Source organism: Nothobranchius furzeri, chromosome 2 (assembly GCF_043380555.1).
Source record: "Nothobranchius furzeri strain GRZ-AD chromosome 2, NfurGRZ-RIMD1, whole genome shotgun sequence".
In the NCBI taxonomy this organism is placed as follows: Eukaryota; Metazoa; Chordata; class Actinopteri; order Cyprinodontiformes; family Nothobranchiidae; genus Nothobranchius; species Nothobranchius furzeri.
The window spans coordinates 22,630,726-22,649,898 of record NC_091742.1 but is presented as its reverse complement, the minus strand read 5'-3'; the positions used below and the strand labels follow the sequence as shown (position 1 = coordinate 22,649,898).

General features: G+C 40.7%; 1 protein-coding gene across 2 annotated transcripts; it reads left to right on the top strand.

Moving 5' to 3' along the window:
- The first annotated feature begins 420 nt into the window (after positions 1–420).
- fermt1 (FERM domain containing kindlin 1) lies at positions 421–19,171 on the top strand. Of its 2 annotated transcripts, none has more exons than XM_015948152.3 (16): positions 421–561; positions 1,685–1,844; positions 5,291–5,388; positions 7,758–7,893; positions 8,005–8,145; positions 11,155–11,338; positions 11,421–11,523; positions 13,626–13,733; positions 15,827–15,958; positions 16,078–16,127; positions 16,260–16,384; positions 17,511–17,617; positions 17,718–17,942; positions 18,020–18,144; positions 18,244–18,385; positions 18,469–19,171. In XM_015948152.3, the coding sequence occupies exons 2-16, from the start codon at positions 1,694–1,696 to the stop codon at positions 18,640–18,642; spliced, it is 2,001 nt and encodes a 666-aa protein (XP_015803638.1). In that variant the 5' UTR covers positions 421–561; positions 1,685–1,693; the 3' UTR covers positions 18,643–19,171. The 2 variants fall into 2 exon arrangements, with proteins under 2 accessions (XP_015803638.1, XP_015803639.1); XM_015948153.3 differs by lacking the exon at positions 421–561 and adding an exon at positions 1,372–1,498.
- The last annotated feature ends 2 nt before the right edge of the window (positions 19,172–19,173 follow it).

Here is a 19,173-nt window from a genome sequence, read left to right as displayed (position 1 = left end):
CTCCAACACAGCCTATCAGATAACACCAAGTAAGCTCAAAGCTCAAAAAGCAACAAATATTCATTTCTAAAGAAAATTGAGACCAAAGAAAAACAAAAACGTCTTAAAGGAATAAAGGCTGTACTTAGTTAATAGGTTGGTTTAGAAAAAGCTTTTTTTTTATAATTTCATCATTTGAAAATTACATTTTGTTTATCCTCGTTTTTTTAGATGAAACATTTTTTTGTGACACAAAATCAAAATAGGAAATAACATCTAATGTGGCAAATGCAGCCCTGCCAATATCATTTATGTTATGTGGTTCTTTAAATAAAACTTGACACATTTGTTTCAGTGTTTTTACCGATCTGGAACATAAATATTTGACGGCTACACCCCACCAGCATGTGCATTGTTCCTCGGTGAGGTAGGTAAGGCCCCGTCCCTCCTACACCTCTGTTCCCCACCTGTCTGAACCGGGCTGGGCGTGTTTTAACTCCCAAGGGAGACTTACTCCAGATTAGTTTCACCTCTCCAGAAATTTCTTGGAAAAATCTAACCAGCAGGAAACTTGAAGTCACGGTAAGAGTGCTTTCATGTTTAAATGAACAACTCAGTAACAGTTAGGTCAGGTTTGACCTGTCCAGGTGTGTTTGATCAAAAGAACTTTATTAACTGAGCACCACGAAGGCTCATAGTCCAGGTGCTGATCAGCGTAAGGCTAGCAGAGTAGGAAGTACATATTTACTAGTACTAGTTTGAACTGGTCTGCTGGGAAACACAAACCCCAGTTAAAGTAAACATGAAAGGATGTGATTTGGGTCAGTTTTATGTTGTCTTTGAGGAGAAATCTTGATGTTCTGTTAAAATGATCCCCGCCAACTAACATCATATGTCTAATATGCTGGGAACAAATGCATCATATTCAAGCACTTCTCATGCAAGATCACACTTGAAACTGTACTCTGAAGCAGCACAAAGAGATTAGAGTGTGTTCATTAAATCTGCCCCCCTCGGCTACACATTTCCACTTCCTTCTAGCAGCAGGACTAGCAGCACAAGCATTCTGTTTCCACACGATTTCACATTAAGTTACCAGAGAGTGGTGCAGTGAGTGAGTGGAGGTTGTTTAGTGTGCTCTCTCTTGCACCAAATTCGTGTCCGTGCTCGTTACACATTCCATCGTTGCACCCTGCCCACTCCCCCCCCCCCTTCCACCCCCTCCACCGTCCTTGTTTTTCCGATCTGCCCGAAGTCTTGCATCTATTCGCTCTTGTTTCATCGAACTCAACCTATCAGCCAGCAGATCAGCGTCATTATCAGCAACACTGTTCAGCAGAGTTCTGCAGGCTCATCTCTTCTCTCTGAAGTCACCAGCTCGTGCGTGTGCGTGTGCGTGTGCGTGTGTGTGTGTGTGTGTGTGTGTGTTTGTGAAGTCTCAGTTAAAAAATGTTCTGGCTGACTTCGAGGGCTGCAGTATCATTGCAGAGACACTGCAGCAGAAGCATTGCTTTATGAGGTCAGACAAAAAATAAACACAGAAATTTACCAAGGCTTGACATGTTTTCATCCAGTTTGACACATTTTGTTCCAGGCCATAGAAGATTAAGTGAGCATTTAGGAAATGTCTGTTTTCCTTTTTGAATTTGCAAGTTTTACGAATCTGCAAAGAGGTTATTACCCATGATCATTGTCTCTCTAATAGAACAAGACCATGATCAAAGCTGCAGAGATTGGAGACACATCGTGGGAGCTGTCTGTGCAGGTGGACCAAAAACAGGGAGACGAGTCCATGAAATTTAGGCTTAGGGTCAAAGGAGACTTGCACGTCGGAGGCCTCATGCTTAAGTTGGTGGAGAAAATCAGTAAGTTTTTCTGAAGTTTCTTAACTTGCTGCTCACACTTTGGATTTTAAGTGCATGTCTGTGTGTCTGGCCACACCCTTGTTTGCTCAGCATTTTTCTCCACCGCAGGGCCATTGTTTGGGAACAATGCATCAGCTTTTATTGCCTTCAGGAGCTAAATAACTCCAGGGTCTGATCTGACACCTCTTTAAAGTTTGCCATTAACATGAAGGAGCTGATTACAGCAAGTTTAGAGTAAGGTGGTTAAAAAAAAGTTACGAGGCGTACAGGAGTGCAGAATTATTAGGCAAGTTGTATTTTTGAGGAATAATTTTATTATTGAACAACAACCGTGTTCTCAATGAACCCAAACAACTCATTAATATCAAAGCTGAATGTTTTTGGAAGTAGTTTTTAGTTTGTTTTTTGTTTGAGCTATTTTAGGGGGATATCTGTGTGTGCAGGTGACTATTACTGTGCATAATTATTAGGCAACTCAACAAAAACAAATATATACCCATTTCAATTATTTATTTTACTAGTGAAACCAATATAACATCTCCACATTCCCAAATATACATGTCTGACATTCAAAAACAATACAAAAACAAATCAGCGACCAATATAGCCACCTTTCTTTGCAAGGACACTCAAAAGCCTGCCATCCATGGATTCTGTCAGTGTTTTGATCTGTTCACCATCAACATTGAGTGCAGCAGCAACCACAGCCTCCCAGACACTGTTCAGGGAGGTGTACCGTTTTCCCTCCTTGTAAATCTCACATTTGATGATGGACCACAGGTTCTCAATGGGGTTCAGATCAGGTGAACAAGGAGGCCATGTCATTAGTTTTTCTTCTTTATACCCTTTCTTGCCAGCCACGCTGTGGAGTACTTGGATGTGTGTGATGGAGCGTTGTCCTGCATGAAAATCATGTTTTTCTTGAAGGATGCAGACTTCTTCCTGTACCACTGCTTGAAGAAGGTGTCTTCCAGAAACTGGCAGTAGGACTGGGAGTTGAGCTTGACTCCATCCTCAACCCGAAAAAGCCCCACAAGCTCATCTTTGATGATACAGCCCAAACCAGTACTCCACCTCCACCTTGCTGGCGTCTGAGTCGGACTGGAGCTCTCTGCCCTTTACCAATCCAGCCACGGGCCCATCCATCTGGCCCAGCAAGACTCACTCTCATTTCATCAGTCCATAAAACCTTAGAAACATCAGTCTGGAGATATTTCTTGGCCCAGTCTTGACGTTTCAGCATGTGTGTCTTGTTCAGTGGTGGTCGTCTTTCAGCCTTTCTTACCTTGGCCATGTCTCTGAGTATTGCACACCTTGTGCTTTTGGGCACTCCAGTGATGTTGCAGCTCTGAAATATGGCCAGACTGGTGACAAGTGGCATCCTGGCAGCTGCACGCTTGACTTTTCTCACTTCATGGGCAGTTATTTTGCGCCTTGGATTTTCCACACGCTTCTTGCGACCCTGTTGACTATTTTGAATGAAATGCTTGATTGTTCGATGATCACGCTTCAGAAGCTTTGCAATTTTAAGACTGCTGCATCCCTCTGCAAGATATCTCACTATTTTTGACTTTTCTGAGCCTGTCAAATCCTTCTTTTGACCCATTTTGCCAAAGGAAAGGAAGTTGCCTGATAATTATGCACACCTGATATAGGGCGTTGATGTCATTAGACCACACCCCTTCTCATTACAGAGATGCACATCACCTAATATGCTTAATTGGTAGTGGGCTTTCGAGCCTATACAGCTTGGAGTAAGACAACATGCATGAGGAGGATGATGTGGACAAAATACTCATTTGCCTAATAATTCTGCACTCCCTATAATAAATGATGACTAAGCAGCTTGTCATCAGCAGATGGATTTCAGCCCAGTCTTACACGATGATATCAGGTGGACTCACTAAACCACACTCCTACACACCAAAGGGTATTTATGTTACTGTAGTTTAGTAGCTTTAAAGCATGAGACAAAAAAATCGTGAAGGTTCCATATCAGGCTATTTTTAAACTCTGAGAGCAAAGGTAGGCACCGTATATGATAAAATATTACGGTTGGCACTACTGAGATGTCGTCAAATATGATTATTATTTTTTTTTTTGTCAGCCTGAATTTGTAATAAAACGGACGGTTTCAGACCCACAACCCACAAAGCATCATGGGCCATGAGGAAGCAATAAATTAAAAGAAAGCGTCTTTGGAAACAGCACCGGTGCTCCGACCATGCCCTAGGCAGTTCATTCATACTGGGTTTGGTGGTCTAGTGGTTAAAGGATCTGCTTTTCATCTTCTTTTGCCGTGTCCTGATGTTTGATTCCTCGTGTTGGCACAAATGTATTTAGCCAGCTGAAGCAGATTACAGTTTTAAAATATTTTTGTTGAATTGGTTATTTTATGCAAAGTATTTTTTGTCTCTAAAGATCTTTGAATTTGGTCATTTTCCAAGCAGCATTTTAGTTGCAATGCTCTGGGTGGGACACAAAAGTCCCAATACTCTGCTCACCTCACATCAATCAATCAATCAATCAATCAATCAGATTTATTTATAAAGCGCTATTCAAACAAAGTGCTACTCAAAGTGCTTTACAAAATGACCCCAGATTCCCATAACAGGTTAAAAACATTAACAGACATATTCCGGAACTGCGTTGCTCATGTTGGAGTAGCTCTGTTGACTATATGTAAGTTTTGCCTTCTCTTGGACATTTTTTCTTCTAGTTTCTCAAGAAAAACTGTATTTTCTTAGACACTTTACTTTTCTGTTTCTGGTGCTGTGAAGCAAGGAGGATTTTTACTGCTATTTTTCAGCTTTTTTCACTTTTTGAGCATTTGTTATGATGTGTAACCATGGCAACAAGCTGGTTTACAATTGGGAGCAGTTGATTAACATTGGAAAGGCTGAAATAATACCTCAACTGAAGCCACAAATCCCAAATGAGCTAAAACGCAAGAAGCGTGGGTGCAGAGCGGGAGCAAAACGGAGACAGAGAAAGAGGAAATTCAAACCATCTCTTCCATCGATCATAATGGGCAATGTGAGATCACTGGCCAACAAGATGGAGGAACTCTAGGTCCTTTCAAGGACTCAGCCAGAGTTTTGGCAGTTTCGGATCCACTGGAGGAGATAATGCAAAGAAGGATTCTCCAGAGAATCAACAAACCTATGGACACCTGTGAGCATTCTCTTCACAAGACTGTCCGACAACAGAAGAGTGTCTTCAGTCAGAGACTTCTTCAGTTTGGCTGCAACACTGACCGCTACTGGAGATCCTTTCTGCCAACAGCCATTGCAATATACAACAACTCTTTGATGACTTGATTATTATTATTATTCTGGGCTACTACAGCAATCAATTTCCCTCTGGGATTAATAAAGTATTTTTGAATTGAATTGAGTACCAGCTGTGTGACAGGTAGAAATGTTTTTCTCAACGTTTCCCTACAGAGGCTCAACAGGACTGGTCTGACCATGCGCTGTGGTGGGAACAGAGGAAGTGCTGGCTGCTCAAAACTCACTGGACCTTAGACAAGTATGGAGTTCAGGTAAAATGAGTGTTTAAAGCCGAAACCAAATCCCAGTTTCTCTGCAAATGTATCCTGTAAAAGGCATCCTGATTCCAATGGGAACATGCGGAATCCTACTGTATACATTCATTGTGGAGCAGGTTACTTCTAGCTGCTCTTGGAAGCTGCTTCATAAAATCCTTCTCTTGTGCTAACAGATGGTTTTCTTACCCTGTTCTGTGCAGGAAGATTGTTCTTCATGTTATGAAAATGAGAAATCAATGCTGTTTTTCAGAGTTGCAGTTTGAGTGCAGTCATGAAACTAAGTTAAAGAAATTGATTTCAGCTCCAAATGATCGCAGAAAGAAATGATTGACCTGTTAAAATTATTGGTCGACAGACATAAAAATGGCAGAACAAGAGTGTAATGATTTAACTTACATGTTATTTAATAAGCCATAAGGCGTAGGATTCCATAGCAAATATGAAATCAACCTTATGAATCTGTTGGGTTATTTAAACCAGAAGATTGGAACTTTTTATTGCAGGGATTAGATAACAGCTTTGTATTCACTCAGAGACAACAGAAGAGAGAGAGTCAAGTTTAAAAGTTTAAAGATTTATTACTAAACAAATTAAACTAGACTAACTTTAAACACTAAATGTATGGTGTAAGTAAGGTGAATGAGATGGAGAATGGTGTAATGTGGAATGTTGCTCAGAACCAGCAAATCCGAAGAAGCGATTAGTTCTGGTGGGAAATAAAGGTGATGTCTTCGCGCTAAGCTTTGATTAGGAGATTCATAAACAGATTCAACGTCATTTCGTTGGCCAACATACCCTTAGCGGAAGTCCCCGTTAGATCAGGAATGTCGAGGTCCAGCTGGACCTTCTCTGGAACCGAAGCCGGTAGGAAAAGCAGTGGTTGCCGACCAGACCAGTCTTTGAGATTCTTCTGGGTCACAACGGTTTTGTTGGCATCTAGTGAGACCCAAACCTGGTCGTGATGATTCAGCTTTTATTGTGAAAGGAACCGTTGCAGCAGTTGGAACAGCAACAGATTTTATCCAGCTTGTCGTTGGTTCTTTCGGCTGAAGAGGAAAGTTACGGATTGGCCACTCCGACAACTTCTCTAGAACGCTTTGAACTGGCGTTAGAGATGACGTGGGCATAGATTTATACTTGGAATGTTTTGGTTTATGGTCGAATGAAAAGTTGACAGATTTACCAAACACCACCAAAACCACGCCTCCGTCAGATCTGGAAGATTCTGATTGGATCAGTAAAGCAATGTGTGATGTCTCCTAACGCTACGTGAGATCAGTCCTAGTGGAAACATTTAAAGTCATATTACTTCTTATATTCTATAGGATTATAATAAAGTAATTAATATTTTGATTTCACAGATTGGTCACATCTTATTATTGACTAACACTTTGTTTAATTAGCTTTATTAAAATAGAGTTATTTGATTTATTAAAAGGAGAGAGTCCATTCTTCATTCTTCTCTTGAGCTGGAAAGAAGCCGTTTATAAGCAAATGCATGAGACCTTGAGGCCATGTCTCATGCAGACTAGTTCTGTGTCAGAGGAGAGGGGAAAAATGACTTTTGGTGGAAAACAGTCATTTCTTTCCGTTACAAGATGTAATGAAGTAGAATTACATTTATTTAATGAGCCATAAGGCATGGGATTCCATAGGAAATATGAAATCTACCTTACGGATCGCAGGGTTATTTAAACCAGAAGATTCTATTTTTTTATTGCAGGGATTAGATAACTGCTTCATATTCACGCAGAGACAACAGAAGAGAGAGAGTCAAGTTTAAAAGTTAAGAATTTTATTACTCACAAATTAAACTAGACTGACTTTAAACTAAATGCATGGTGTACCTATGGTGGATGAGACGGTGGATGGATGACGTGTGATGTTAAATCAGAACCAACAAATCCGAAGAAGCGATTGTTCTGACGGGAACTGAAGGTGTTGTTTTCGCATTAAGCTTTGGTTCAGAAGTTCAGAAGCACATGAGACACCATCATGCTGGTCTACCTACCCTTCGTGGATATGCCTGGTGATATGCATTTTTATGTTAATAATGAAACCCTGGTGAGTTTTAAACACCACTAACCAGCACTAATCTGCCACCAGCTGACACTAATTGGGACCTATCTCCTTAAAACTCTTAAATATTGTGTTAAACAAGCAGGAAATCTTTTACTGACCACCAAACACGTTCTAATTAGATTAAATATTAACGGCTGCTTTTGCATTTTTAAAATCTTAAAGATGTGTAAAGCATTCCAGTGTGGACGTGTGAAATGTGTGTACTTAAAACACAATTCAGTGGAAATGCTGAAGAGATTATTGATTTTGTCTGCATCTTTTTAAAAATGGGACCCATGTAGGCTGATGCTGACCTGCGCTACACCCCCCAGCACAAACCTCTGCTGCTGCAACTTCCCAACATGAAAACTATCAGGATCACAGTCAGCTTCTCCAGCATGGTCTTCAAGGCAGTGGAAGAAATCTGCAGAGCTCTCCGTGCGTGTGTCTCAGTTATGATTTTTATGCCTCATAGAGAGAAAATAGGACAGTCATTTTGCATTTTTCATGTGTGAATCCTTCCTACTTCTCCACTTTGCTCCATCGCAGAAATCAGGAGATCAGAGGAGCTGTCTTTGCTGAAGCCTCCTGATGATCCATCCAAAAAGAAGAAGAAGAAAGAGAAAAATTCTCCTCAGGATGACATCTGGGATATATGGGACTCACTTAACGGGGGTCTGGGAGGAACAGGTACTGCAAGTTTTATTAACCAAGCTAAAAGCAAACGTTTTGAAGAGCATGTATGTGTCACGAGGTGGTTTTGGAGAAAAGCTAGGACCCAAGATGCAGAACCAGATAAACGAGGCAGGAGGTGGAAGAAACGTAAAAATCCTTTATTGAGGAGTACATCCAGAGAATGCAGGGCGCCAAAAAACAAAATCCAAAAATCACATTAACTAAACCTAGAGATTCCAAAAAAAAAAAAACACACACACACACACACACACACACACACACACACAAGAGACCTAGAGATTCTAAAACAGGGGTGTCAAACTCATTTTAGCTCAGGGGCCACATTGAGGAAAATCTAGTCCCAAGTGGGCCGGACCGGTAAATTAAAAAGAACTTCAGATTGTTTTCTTTGTTTTAATACAATCAATATAAAACAAAGCTGTAGCCTGAGGACAATGTATCCAAAATAGTACAACACCTGAAGTGTACTTGAAAATTTGAAAATAAATAAATAAATAAATAAATAAATAAATAAAACATTCCTTAGTGATTCAGAGCTTACAGATCACATGGCTAGATCAGTTTCATGCAGCACTTAAAGTATATTTGACTCATTTTACTTAACATCTTTTAGCTTTCACCAGCACATCAACATCAGAAGTCACATCCTGAGTGGCGGCCAACTTCAGGATGTGATTCAAGTTCTTGTGTGAGCCTTGAGCGCAGCTTTGTTTTATTTATACTCATTACAGAGGAAACTTGCTCACAAAGATACGTTTATTTTCACTCTACATTGTAAAGTATGAAAATAAAGTTTACACAACCATCTCGCGGGCCGGATTTAACCTGCTTGCGGGCCAGATCCGGCCCGCGGGCTGTATATTTGACACCCCTGTTCTAAAAGCTAAAGAGGGGTACGAGATGAGGCTGACACAAACAATGAACCAACAACAAACTGAGACGCAGACAGGGTTAAATACACTGGGGCAGGATGAGAGGGAGATGAGCTGTAGGTGTGTGGGGAGAGAAATCTAGTGAAATCAATTAACTAATCAGTGAGGGGAGAGTAACTTGACCTCAGGACGCAGATGTCTGGAGCGCGTCAACAATCAGAGCTTTGCATGCGTAAGCTGGCTAAGGTTAGGATGGGGGTGAGGGGAATGTTAAATTGCAAGAGGGTAAAGGTTAAATGTCCGTTTTACGGTGGGTGTCAGTACCGACGCTCTGGCACAGCGCGTCGCCTCCCGACTCGCAGGAGCTTGTCACCTGCTGACAGCAGGCTGCTGTCTTTTCCGTGGACTGCATCTTGCCGGTCATTATCACGTGACAGCGACTAGTCGATGACAGGCATAAAAAGTCACTATAGAGCGGTGAAGTCCACTAGTCGACTAGTTCATACAACCCCTACTGCTCCCCAGAGTGTTCTGCAGCATAATCAGCACGTTCTCTTTGAACTTGATATAAAATTTTCACCTTCTCTTAGTCTCCACATGGTTAAAGTTACCCTCGCAGTCTATCACTGCCAAATCAAAAGTGAGACGGATGACACAACTGCCCCCCGTACTTGCTTGTTACCACATTCCACCCGGCCACAATAAAAAAAAAACGGCCATTATTCACCCCCGCCGACTCCGACACCGGCCAAAATATGATACCCGGTGTCGGTACAGGATCTGCTCGTGTGCAAGATCGGCTCGGGGTCCGTCGACTGCCGATGACGTCTAAGTAGTTGATTGGCTGAACATGAACCTTACAGAATTACGTAATCACGTTACGTTGGTCCAGGCAAATCTTTCTGTCGGAAAGATGGACAACTTTTACAAAGAAATCCATCATTACCTCTTTGAAAGTACACTTTTAGCATAGAGCTGCATGTATATTAGGGCTGAACAATTAACTGCATGTGCAATTAAATTGCGATGTGACAAAAGCAGATTTTCTAATCGCAAAGGCTGCAATTTGGCAGCGAGTGGTTAGCGCAATGCTAATATACATGGGGAATCCCATAGGAATGCTAATGCTAATATCACCGGTTACATTATTACAAATTATGAATTAGAAACGTGCCAAATGATTACATTTGGAGTCTAATAGAAAGTAAAACTACCATCAATCAAATAAGTACAGACAGGTATTTTAGTAAAGCCAGAACACTTTTAACTCCAGAGTTTTGGCTAGCAGCTATGAGCGTACCTGAACTACGCATAGACAAGACGTCATAAACTCTAAACACAAAATACTTAAATAAACGGGACACACTTCTTTCCTGCAAATACAATTTCACAGGTGTTGCTAATACCTATGATCCTTCAAGGGATGTGCTCAAAGAGGAGTTCAACATTATGAATACAAAATAGTGTTTTATTTTACAAATACCATTATAAACACAAAGTTACGTCTTGAGAAACATTATTTTAATGACGAAACTGCTAAATTTTTTCCAAAAGTATAGATGTGTAGTGTATTTTGTCCGAGTGGGTTTGCCGTACTTTGACGTCATCGGCAGTCGAAGGACCCCGAGCCGATCTTGCACCCGAGCAGATACTGTACCGACACCGGCAGTTAATTAAATACAGGCTAATATTAGAGGATTTACGGTATATGACTTTTTTTTTATTATGCAAGAACTCGTCTAGTTCTCATATGAATTTTTTTCTTCATTCTTTTAGGTCAAATTGAATCTGTTCAGGGTTTTTTCCTAAACATGTTGGGAAAAGTTGGGTAAAACAACACAAAAAAATTAAAAAATTAACTGACTGAAGCAAAAACTGATCACATTAAAGTTTGACACGATTCAAATCTTGTGGCCTGGTCTACATCCTGACTCAATAACTCTTTTTTATAATGAGTATTTTCCACAGTTTGCATTTTAATATTTTTTGTGATTATGTCTAAACTGAACACCGAAAGTTCTTTTTGTTGAATGAGCAAAAGCAATAAAACATTTCTGACTTCTAACAACTTTGAATCTTACATTTTGCAAAGCCATCTTTTAATTATAGTTTTCTTTGCTTCCAAAACAAGGCCCTATGTACAGTAAGACCATGACAGCGACCTATGACCCAGAGAATGGGATGCCGATGTCTTCCACCAGCCTTTGGTTTGGAGAAAACCCCCTAGCTGAGTGTCAACCAAACGTGCCGTCCGCTGAGCTTGCTAAGCTGTACGAGCCGCTGTCGCTTGTGGACAAAGCAACCAACAACGCAGGGTAAAGTCAGAAACCCTTCAGTGGATTTGCAAGGTGTTTTCATCCACAGCTCATCTGGTTGGTCTTTCTGATCACCTGACAGGTGGCTGGACTCGTCGCGCTCTCTGATGGAGCAGGAAATTCAGGATGATGAAAAGTTGTTACTTCGCTTCAAGTACAACGTCTTCTTTGACCTTAACCCTAAAGTAAGCGTTCACTTTTCAGTCTCCTTGCATCCGTGGCAGAGTGATATAATTTTTACGTGAGGACAAAAGAGGGGTTAAAGATTCAAGGCAAGGTTGGAAATGCTGGACCTTCTCAGCAAAGTCTTTGAAAATCCCCTTTTTGTAACAGGAGTCAATGAAATGTTCACGTTTGTCAATTTTTCTTCTAGGAAAACTACGACAGTTTTCTAGTATAAACAAGAAAAATGTTCAACAATATAAATAAATACAGAAACAAAAGACTGATCCTGTAGGAGAGCTTATGGCCCTTTTACTCTTGGGTCAGCCCGGTACAGCACAGCCTGCCCCCAGCTGTGCCTGGTAGGGTTTAAGGTTGGTTTATGCTTGACGCGTCCGCAAGGTCCGCACGGCTCCGCGCGGAAAAGTTGCGTCATTTTGCGTCATTTTAACAACCACGCCCCTCCACCGCGCCTCCACACGGCCCAAAATTTCCGCAACGCGCACTTAGGAAATTTTCTAACCACGGGGATGGTCGGATGCAGAAAAACATGGCGGACCGGCAAGAACTAGTATGGCAGAGGTTCGTAAATACAGACATTTGTGTGATTCAGCTCTCAGAGATCACCGTGATCAACATGTTGTTAATACTTATTGGAGAGAAATAGCTCGCACTGTCGGAAAAGACGAGGACGCTGTTAAAAATGCTGAAATGCCATGTTGTAAACAGTAATTTCTACTTCTACTATGGTGTAGTGTTGGATGCATGCTGTAGAGCTCCATGTTGCCCCGTTCAGTTTGGGAGAACATGGGCTCACCGCAGAGACAAGCCGCACGAACCATAAACGCTGCAAGTTGTGAAGCGCGTTCCATCCGCGAGCCGCATCACCAAGTGGAAAGTAAATGTGTCGAGCATAAACCAAGCTTTACTGTGTCTTCCAGGAAGTGGGTGGGCTCTGCTTAGCAACATGGCATGGAGACGTCTGTGGTGTCATTAGTAATTGCCAAAAGTTAGTAAACAAAAGCAGGTGTGAGCATGGCAAGTTTAGACAAGTGGAATGACACGATTAAAATTAAAGAAGACGTTGAGGTGATTATATACTTGGTGCTCGCACTTGGAGGAAGGCTCCTTTGAAGAAAGAAACGCAAGAAGGATGCACCCAGCAAGGATTAGGGCACTATTCTGAGCAGCAGTAGCTCAGGAGGTAGAGCGGGTTGTCCAGTAATCGGAAGGTTGCAGGTTCAATCCCAGACCAGAGAGTGCTGCTGTTATGTCCTTGGGCAAGACACTTAACCTACTTTTCCTGCTGGTGGTGGTCAGAGGGACCGGTGGCAACAGTGCTGGGCAGGCCTTACCTCTGTCAGTGTGCCCCAGGGCAGCTGTGGCTACATCGTAGCTCATCCCCACTTGCCTGTGAATGTGTGTGTGAATGGGCGATTGTGTTGTGAAGCGCCTTGTACCATAAGAAGATGCTATACAAATACAGACCATTTACATTTTGTATTTGTATTTATTTTTCCGTCATAACAATACACATAAAACACATGAAAAGGAAAACAATTATCTGATAAAGATCATAATAATAATTGTCAGAAGTACAACTTCCTCTTATAAATTAAACAGTTTCTTTAGATATAATTTATGAACGAAAAGGAATAGGCTGAAGTTAAACTTATTTAAGCCTACCCATTAATTCATTACAAAAATCAACAGTGTCACAAAATCAAAAGTAAATAAACATGTAAACAATACAGTTATTACATGTAGCATCCTAATTTCAACAAAATCAATCAAGAGGTATAAACATGTGACAAAACTAATTCATCACTTCACACACACACCGCCAGGCCAATCAGAGGCTACCACTACAAGTAAGCGTGAGCTGATCACTTCAGCCGGGCCCGCCTCAGCTAACCTTAGTGTAAAAGCACCATTAAGGTATATTCTAAAGGCATAAAGGTAGGGGGGGGCAACATTCTTCACAGCAGGGAGGCAGCTGTCCCACCTTTCAGTCCGCCTCTGGATCAGTCTCAGGTTGCAATGGTTGGTCTAAAGTTTTCGTGTGTGTGTGTGTGCGTGCGTGCGTGTGCGCGTGCGTGTGCGTGTGTATGTGTGTTTATTTCAGTATGATGGTGTCAGGATTACCCAGCTTTACGAACAGGCTCGGTGGGCCATCCTGCTGGAGGAGATCGACTGCACCGACGAGGAAATGCTGATGTTTGCTTCGTTGCAGGTTTATCCCAATTTTAAAAGCAAATTAATGGTTTACTGTGTCTGAATTATTGGTGAGGGTTTTACACATCACTTCCTCTAATGCATCATTTAATGCCCTTTTTGTAATTTATTAATTTAATTTATTATATAGCAGGTTTGTCTTCTGAGCCTCTGTGGTAAACATGTTGTCTCAGTCCAAAGAGCACAACTTAACCACTGCAGGCACGTTTTATATCAAGATGCTATTTAACATTTTGAATAAATAACATAGGATATTAAAGGTTTTGTAGACAAAAACAGAATCATGTAAATTCTCTGAATTGAACAGAAACAACCCAGTAGTGAGAAAGATGTTTGAATTTAAAGTTAAACATCATTGCAATTTTTGTGGTTCCCTGATGGATTGATGTCCAGTTAGGGACCAGGAGCCTCATTTATCAAACTTGCTTACGCACAAAACGGGGTTGGAAAACTGCGTAAGCAACTTTCCACGCCAACTTTGGGATTTATGAAAGAATACTTAGCGGAAAAATGTGCACAACTTTAAGTTGACTAAGGACCTGGCTTACGCACATGTTGGACATGGAGAGCACCTGCAGCAATGCTGCTGAGAAGGATACAATTATGAATTCCTGCAGCATTATCACTTGTACTGCTTCGTTTTCACACAGAACATAAGACCCCACACATGCGCACACACACACGCGTGTACACACACACACACACACACACACAGCGTGAAGCGCAGAATACGGAATGCAGAATATCAGCAGGGGGATAGATTGAGACAGAATGTCATGTGTCTGTGACAGTGTGTCCTGTCACTGTGACCCAATAGATTATGCGCCCTGGCTTTTTGCACAGGGAAGTTCTCCGTTTGGCTGACTGGTTAGCGTACGTGACTTTCACGTGGCAGTCTGGAGATCGAATCCCGATTGGACCATTTTTTTATGTCCGCCACAGATCTCTCTGAAGAACTCAGCATTGATGGCTTCAGCAACGCTGTGCCACTCCGTGGATTTTCTCTTACTTGTTTTTCAAAAGCACTTCCTTTAATTTCTCCACCTCACCCACAAGTACCTCAATTTCTGCTTCTGTGAAATAGCGCTTCCTTGATCTGCCTTGATCTACGGTCGCCATCGTCATTGGCAGAGCGCTGCAACAGCTGGCTTATGTATATGCATGAGGTCCACAAGGCACTTTGCATTGACTATTTATGGCAGTAAGTGGGCGTGGTGAGGGCGGGATGTGACTAAAATGCAGCTGAGAAACATTCTCGTTAGTCTCCAATTCATGAAGCGGAGATTGCGTGCAGCTGTGCGTACTCCATGTTTGATAGATCACAAACCTACTTGGTGTAAGTACTTTTTTTTCCTGAGCTTACGTACGGTTTTAGTAAGGATTCTACGCAATGTTTGATAAATGAGACCCCAGGTCCCCGTGACCCTACTGAGTTGTTATAATTGCTTCAACTACAAAAAGAACATTTTCAGTAATTTTTTCCTGGCTTGAACAATAAAGGTGCAATTATTGAAACATTCAAACAACAAAGTCTTAAATTTGGAAAAAAATAAATAAAAATTATATATATATATATATATATATATATATATATATATATATATATATATATATATATATATAATTTCTATTTATGTATTTGATAATGATAATTTGATAATTTTAAACTGACAATAGAAAAACATTATGTATTAATTTAACTTTAAATAAGAAGCCTTTTGGCATTTTTTTATTTTTGGTTTTTCTATTTTATTTAAGTAAATACAGTTAAATAATATAGTGATTCAAATGGAGGGTTGCATTCAACTGCTAAATAATTCTTTCTTTCTTTTTTCTTTCTTTCTTTTTTCTTTTTCTTCCTTTTTTCTTTTTCTTTCTTTTCTTTTTTCTTTCTTGTTTTCTTCTTTCTTTTTTCTTATTTTCTTTTTTCTTTCTTTCTTTCTTTCTTTCTTTTTTCTTTCTTTTTTTCTTTCTTTTTTCTTTTTCTTTCTTTCTTTTTTCTTTCTTTCTTGTTGTCTTGTTTTCTTCTTTCTTCTTTCTTTTTTCTTTCTTTCTTTTTTTTCTTTCTTTCTTTTTTCTTTCTTTCTTCAGTACCACATTTGCAAATTGACCATGTCGAAGGAGACGCCGAACCACTCCAATGAACCAGAAATGGATGAAATAGAAGCTGCCCTGTCCAACCTGGAGGTGACACTTGAAGGTGGACACACAGACAAACTTCTGGTAAATGAAGACTCAAGGGACAACAGAACGCAGGAGGGAACGCAAACAGAAAATTCAGATTTATAAGTCAACACTGCCATGATAACATAGCTGATGTTTTGTTTTTGTCCTGGCCCCAGGAGGACATCACTGACATTCCAGAGCTGGCTGCTTATCTCCGGCTGTTTAAGTAAACCTCAAGCCACTGACGTCACCACTGCAAAGTTCTTCTGTGTTTTCAGAGATTCTAATCTGCTGGCAAATTTGCCTAATTGTGTGTGCGTGTGTGTGCTTGTGCGTGCATGTGTGTGTGCTAAATCAGACCCAAAAGACTGACCTTGCGATCATACAAAGAGTACTGGTTTGTATTCAAGGACACCACCATCTCCTACTACAAAAACAAGGACACCTCCAGCGGAGAACCGATCGAGCAGTTTCATTTGAGAGGTCAGTGACACCGAATCATTTACTAAACAGTTTTTATCACTGGTCGTCGGTGGAAGGAGGGATTTTAATGACATTCGCAAAAATAAATGCTTAACTGTTCATCTACAGCTGATTCACTTTTCAAATCAGCTTCATTCAAGATGGCTGCCATAATGGCTACAAGTCACTTGTTCAATAACTGAGCTATAATTTTATGTGGTGGCAACAGAGAGTCATTCATGGTAAAAAGAAAACCGACGGGTAAACGTACGAGTCAGAAAGCTGCACAGAGCCACGTCACGTTCTAATTATCATTAATGGACTCCTCCATCTTGGTTCACGACAGGGAAGGCTGTTGTTGGTTTAGCGTCCTGGAAACAACAGAGAACATCTCAACTAGTAGAAGCTAACCGTTAGCATTAGCACCTCCACCATATGGCAGAACTCCTCCAGGCTTGTGTTATTTGTGGAGATAAAACATCTAACAAACAGAGTCCACGGTAAAGTCATGTTGCGGTTATCCAATCACAGGTGAGATGTCAGAATATCAGGAAATAATAACAAGTAAGATTCCAAATCCTGATTTTTTTTTACTGCTTCCTACCCCTCTGACTAATTTCTACTTCCTGAAACAGGAGCACCAGAGCATTTTTCCCACAGATGTCGACTCACGAGTTGTTTATTCATATTAGGGACCACTGCAAAGGTGTCGATTAAACAAGGCACCTTGTCCGTAAAGACTTGACCCAACAGGTTGAAGGCTATCATTCGTTGGTTTAGGGCTCAGGCACAAAAGGCAAAATAAGGGTGCATTAGATAGTCGTGTCATTAATCATTCCTTACACTGTAATTTATTGTTAATTTTCCCAAATAATAGAAAAAAAATTGAGTAATTTACAATAAAACATAGATAAAACATCTGGATGAGGAGGTCACTTGGATAAAAAGTCCTCATTTTTCCATGTCCTGTCTGGCTCTGAAGCAAACAGAATTAATGTCTGAACGTTGGATAAAAAGTTCTAAAACAGGAACAACCTGAGTTTAAAACTACAAAGTCTTTCATTTTCGTTTTTATTTTATTTATTTATATATATATATATATTTTTGCTCTGTTCTAAATTACAATGTTTTCCAATGGAATCAACAGGCTGTGAGGTTGTTCCTGATGTCAACGTCACAGAAAAGAAGTTTGGCATCAAACTCCTGCTCCCAGTTGCCGACGGCATGAATGAAGTCTACATCCGCTGTGATAATGTAACACTTCCTTCCTCATCTAAGTGTTTAAAGAAGAGAATTATGAGGTAAATTTAACAGCGAATCCCCTTTTGTTCTGTGTTTCTACCCTCTGGTGCAGGAAACACAGTACGCCAAGTGGAAAGCTGCTTGTATCCTGGCCTCCAAAGGCAAAACGATGGCCTACAGCTCCTATAAGACAGAGGTGAGGAACATCCAGTCCTTCCTGCAAATGAAGAGCCTTGCGCCACCTCCTGGTCAGGCAGCTCCTGACCTGGATGCCATGGATATGAATCCCGAGTGTTTTGTTTCCCCACGTTACGCAAAAAAGCAGAAGACCAAGCAGGTTTGTTTGAGAAACTTCACCAGGAGCAAAACTTACTCTCCTTGCTGACTAACTCTGTATTTCATGGTTGCATCAAGCTGACAACGCGCATCCTGGAGGCCCATCACAACATAGCACAGCTGTCACTGATGGAGGCCAAGATGCGCTTTATCAAGGCCTGGCAGTCACTTCCAGAGTTTGGCATCAACTACTACATTGTCAGGTACAGAGCTTGTTTTTTTTTTTTGTTGTAATAAATGTATGTGGCAATACATTTGAACTTTATGTTTGGGGAATTTGCCTGCTTTTATGTGTCTTTTAGATTCAAAGGGAGCAAGAAGGATGAAATTCTGGGCATTTCCTATAACCGACTGATTCGTCTCGACATGTCCTCGGGCTTACCCGTCACCACATGGAGGTTTGCCAACATGAAGCAGTGGAACGTGAACTGGGAGATCAGACAGGTGAGGGAGCTTTTCTTAGTCAGGATGAGACGTCTTCGGTGTTTCCCTCAACTTCGTCTTTATATGTTTGTGTTTGACTTCAGGTGACAATAGAGTTCGACCAGGGTGTGTCTATAGCCTTCAGCTGTGTGAGCTGCGACTGCAAGGTGGTGCACGAGTTCATTGGTGGTTACATCTTCCTCTCCACACGCTCCAAAGACCAGAATGAAACCCTAGATGAAGAACTGTTTCAGAAGCTTATCGGAGGCCAAGAATGAACAACAAAAAATAAATCCTTTAATCTATTTCCTGTTTTCGTTTATGTTGTAATGTGAAAGACTGCTGTAGCAATGTTATCTCTGAATGTTTAACACGATAAATCACTGGAATTAACACATTTTACACACAGAGCAATGTTATTTTTGCTTTTCTTTTCTTCATTTTGACGTGTGTGAAAACAGTGATGCTGATGTAAATATATAGTTGTGATTGGTTTCTTAAAACTTAGAAGATTTGAAGTTACTCAGAAGCTGCATTTTTTTTACATTCATTAGACAACTTTCTTTTAGGAAAATAGAAGAAACAAAACTAATCCTTACAGTGGTTTTAAATAACGTTACTTACACACATTACATTCATATTCTAAATAATCTCATTCTCCAAACAGTGAAGTGTAGTAAAAATGCAATATTTGTAAAACAGGCCATCTGTAATCTGTTGCTCTTCTGCGATTATGTGTTGGATGCATGTAAAATACAGTCTAATCCAGGGTGAACTACTGCCACAAAGTTCACTTTTCAAAACTCAGA

Coding starts and splice junctions, on each gene's coding strand:
- fermt1 (XM_015948152.3), top strand. CDS start 1,694: ATGATCAAAGCTGCAGAGATTGGAGACACATCGTGGGAGCTGTCTGTG. Junction 5,389..7,757: donor TAGACAAGTATGGAGTTCAG/GTAAAATGAGTG, acceptor GGACCCATGTAG/GCTGATGCTGACCTGCGCTA. Junction 11,524..13,625: donor TCTTTGACCTTAACCCTAAA/GTAAGCGTTCAC, acceptor TGTTTATTTCAG/TATGATGGTGTCAGGATTAC.